The sequence below is a fragment of the Neovison vison genome, chromosome X, assembly GCF_020171115.1.
Source record: "Neovison vison isolate M4711 chromosome X, ASM_NN_V1, whole genome shotgun sequence".
NCBI classification, from domain to species: Eukaryota; Metazoa; Chordata; class Mammalia; order Carnivora; family Mustelidae; genus Neogale; species Neogale vison.
The window spans coordinates 81,608,789-81,612,777 of NC_058105.1; the positions used below are offsets into that span (position 1 = coordinate 81,608,789).

General features: G+C 39.0%; 1 protein-coding gene across 1 annotated transcript; it reads right to left on the reverse strand.

The window, feature by feature from the left end:
• Positions 1-3,222: 3,222 nt before the first annotated feature.
• On the reverse strand, positions 3,223-3,456 carry LOC122897238 (signal transducer CD24-like). Its single transcript, XM_044235423.1, has one exon. The coding sequence runs from the start codon at positions 3,454-3,456 to the stop codon at positions 3,223-3,225; it is 234 nt and encodes a 77-aa protein (XP_044091358.1).
• Positions 3,457-3,989: the final 533 nt, after the last annotated feature.

The following is a 3,989-nucleotide window of genomic DNA, read 5'->3' on the forward strand; positions in this document are numbered from 1 at the left end:
AGCCCAGGACCTGACGGATTCCCTGGGGAATTCTACCAAACCTTCAAAGAAGAAATAACACCTATTCTCTTGAAGCTGTTTCAAAAAATTGAAGCAGAAGGAAAACTTCCAGACTCTTTCTATGAAGCCAGCATTACCCTGATCCCCAAACCAGGCAAGGACCCTACCAAAAAGGAGAATTTCAGACCAATATCACTGATGAATATGGATGCTTAGATTCTCAACAAGATCCACCAATAAGTGAAACCATATGATAATTGACTCTCTCTGCTTGACTTATTTCACTCAGCATAATCTCTTCCAGTTTCGTCCATGTTGCTACAAAAGTTGGGTATTCATCCTTTCTGAAGGAGGCATAATACTCCATAGTGTATATGGACCACATCTTCCTTATCCATTCATCCATTGAAGGGCATCTTGGTTCTTTCCATAGTTTGGCGACCGTGGCCTTTGCTGCTATAAACATTGGGGTACAGATGGCCCTTCTTTTCATGACATCTGTGTCTTTGGGGTAAATACCCAGGAGTGCAATTGCAGGGTCATAGGGAAGCTCTATTTTTAATTTCTTGAGGAATCTCCACACTGTTCTCCGAAGAGGCTGCACCAACTTGCATTTCCTCCAACAGTGTAAGAGTATTCCCCTTTCTCCACATCCTCTCCAACACATGTTGTTTCCTGTTTTGTTAATTTTGGCCATTCTAACTGGTGTAAGGTGATATCTCAATGTGGTTTTAATTTGAATCTCCCTGAGGGCTAATGATGATGAGCATTTTTTCATGTGTCTGATAGCCATTTGTATGTCTTGATTGGAGAAGTGTCTGTTCATATCTTCTGCCCATTTTTTGATGTGTTTGTCTGTTTCGTGTGGGTTGAGTTTGAGGAGTTCATTATAGATCCTGGATATCAACCTTTTGTCTGTACTGTCATTTGCAAATATCTTCTCCCATTCCTTGGGTTCCCTCTTTGTTTTTTTGACTGTTTCCTTTGCTATGCAGAAGCTTTTGATTTTGATGAAGTCCCAGAAGTTTATTTTCGCTTTTGTTTCCTTTGCCTTTGGAGACGTATCTTGAAAGAAGTTGCTGTGGCTGATATCAAAGAGATTACTGCCTATGTTCTCCTCTAAGATTCTGATGGATTCCTGTCTCACGTTGAGGTCTTTTATCCATTTTGAGTTGTTCTTTGTGTACGGTGTAAGAGAATGGTCAAGTTTCATTCTTCTACATATAGCTGTCCAGTTTTCCCAGCACCATTTATTGAAGAGACTGTCTTTTTTCCACTGTCTATTTTTTCCTGTTTTGTCGAAGATTAATTGACCATAGAGTTGAGGGTCCATATCTGGGCTCTCTACTCTGTTCCACTGGTCTATGTGTCTGTTTTTATGCCAGTACCATGCTGTCTTGGTGATCACAGCTTTGTCATAAAGCTTGAAATCAGGTAAGGTGATGCCGCCAGCTTTATTTTTGTTTTTCAACATTTCCTTAGTGATTCGGGGTCTCTTCTGATTCCATACAAATTTTAGGATTATTTGCTCCAGCTCTTTGAAGAATGCCGGTGGAATTTGGATCGGAATGGCATTAAAAGTATAGATTGCTCTAGGCAGTATAGACATTTTAACAATGTTTATTCTTCCGATCCAAGAGCATGGAATGGTCTTCCATCTATTTGTGTCTTCTTCAATTTCTTTCATGAGTGTTCTATAGTTCCTCAAGTACAGATCCTTTACCTCTTTTTTTTTCAGTCATTTCTTTTTATTTACAGTCTGTGTTCAATGCAAATCAATTCCATAACATGAGAAGTTACTATGAATCAAAGCATAAATACACAAACACAATATACAATCCAAAATAGATGTACAGCATTCAGGTATGAAACAAAATGGAATGTTCATTCACACACACAGTAGCTTGTGATCAGTTGAATATGGTTGTTCTGGTAAAGGTTCCTAAAGATGGGAAAAAATGACTTTGGTTATCAAGACTACTGCGGCCATATTAAATATTGGAACACCTAAGCATCAGTGTGTGACCATGCGAACAAAAGACCTTAGAGTGTCTATTTTTAAAAAGCGTTCTGTGCATCGAGGAAGTTGTAAAAAGATTTACTTGCCAGAATCAAGCCCACTTTAGGCTTAGGACCAGGTTCTAACTATCTAAAGATACTGACTAGCAGAAAGTATTCCAAATGTGGGTATTCTGATTCAGAGTTTAAAAAAAAAAAGTATTTACAGAAAAGAGTATAAAATTTTCCCAAATTTAATGTAAGCTTCCAGTCTTCACTTCCCAAATACTTGATTTACAATTTTGGCTTCTGCGCACATTTTGCCTTTTTAATTTCAAGATTTGTTGATTTTACCTTCAAAACAGATCATTTTTTAAATTACAAAATATTCAACATATGCAGAAATGAAAAGCATTTTGAAGTTAGCGGAGGTCAATGTTCCTCTACTCTTTGGAATCAGTTTAGTTAAATGACTCTGGCACTCTTGAATACGAGTAAGTGATCAGTATATAAGCAAAATTTACTCATTATGTTAATCGGGGGGTAGATTCCAATCCATCATTGCCCTGAAACATGTCAATTAATATATAAAAAAATCAAATGCAATATCAAATTCAAAGACTCAGAGGAAAGAGTTCAGTTCCCAAGAAACAGTGATAGCTTAACAAGGTAAAACTTTTTATCTAGAGTACACAGGCATTAAGTTAGTACTGCTAAAACAATGCATTGAGGATTTACAGTAACTCCTGGAAGTTCCTTCTAATGTACGAATAAATAGAATGAGGGAAGCTTTCTGTATTAACTGTTTTCAATGGCCTTGAAGATTTAATGAACCGAATGAAAACTGAATGAGTTCACATCTCATCTTTTACATCTAGGTAAGATAAAATCTAGTCTCGTTTTCAAGGTAGAATTTTACATGTCCATACTTCTTAAGCCACATTTAAAGAAATTATCTCTTAACTAATCTTGGATGTTGTCTCTTCATCTTGTACATGGAACTCCAGCAGATTTAATAGACATTCATCATCTAGTCAAACCCTTTACATGTTCTTCAAACCAATCAAATTTGGGATCCTCAAACATTTTCAGTGTCAATAAAATAAGGTGTGGAATTAGCAGATACGATGAAGACCTGTTTTTCCTTGTCACACTGGATGTCTAGACGCCATTTGGACTGGGTTTAGAAGATGGGGAAGTATAGATGTTTTTGGCCCGAGTCTTTTAACAGTAGAGCTGTAGAAGGGAGAACGAGATTGCAAAGAGACTGGCTGTTGACTGCAGAGCACCGCCAGTTGGTGTGGTGGTGGTATTAGCTGGATTGGGAGCAGTCGAGGTACTCTGGGAGGAGTTGTTTGCAGCTGTCATATTTGTTGTATTTGAATAAATCTGCGTGGGTAGGAGCAGCGCCAGAAGCAGCAGCCCCAGTCCGAGCCTGGCCACCATCCCTCTGCCCATGTCCGCTACGTCGGCGTTGGTGCGCGGTGCGTCTCACTGGATGCGGGGTGAGTGGAGAACCGCTGGCTCCGGGCGGGCGCAGGCAAGGTGGGGCGATCCTTTACCTCTTTAGTTAGGTTTATTCCCAGGTATCTTATGGTTCTTGGTGCTATAGTAAATGGAATCGATTCTCTAATTTCCCTTTCTGTATTTTCATTGTTAGTGTATAAGAAAGCCACTGATTTCTGCACATTGACTTTGTATCCTGCCACGTTGCTGAATTGCTGTATGAGTTCTAGTAGTTTGGGGGTGGAGTCTTTTGGGTTTTCCATATAAAGAATCATGTCATCTGCGTAGAGAGAGAGTTTGACTTCTTCATTACCAATTTGGATACCTTTTATTTCTCTCTGTTGTCTGATTGCTGTTGCTAGGACTTCTAATACTATGTTGAAGAAGAGTGGTGAAAGTGGGCATCCTTGTCTTGTTCCTGATCTCAATGGGAAGGCTGCAAGCTTTTTCCCATTGAGGATGATATTTGCTGTGGGTCTTTCATA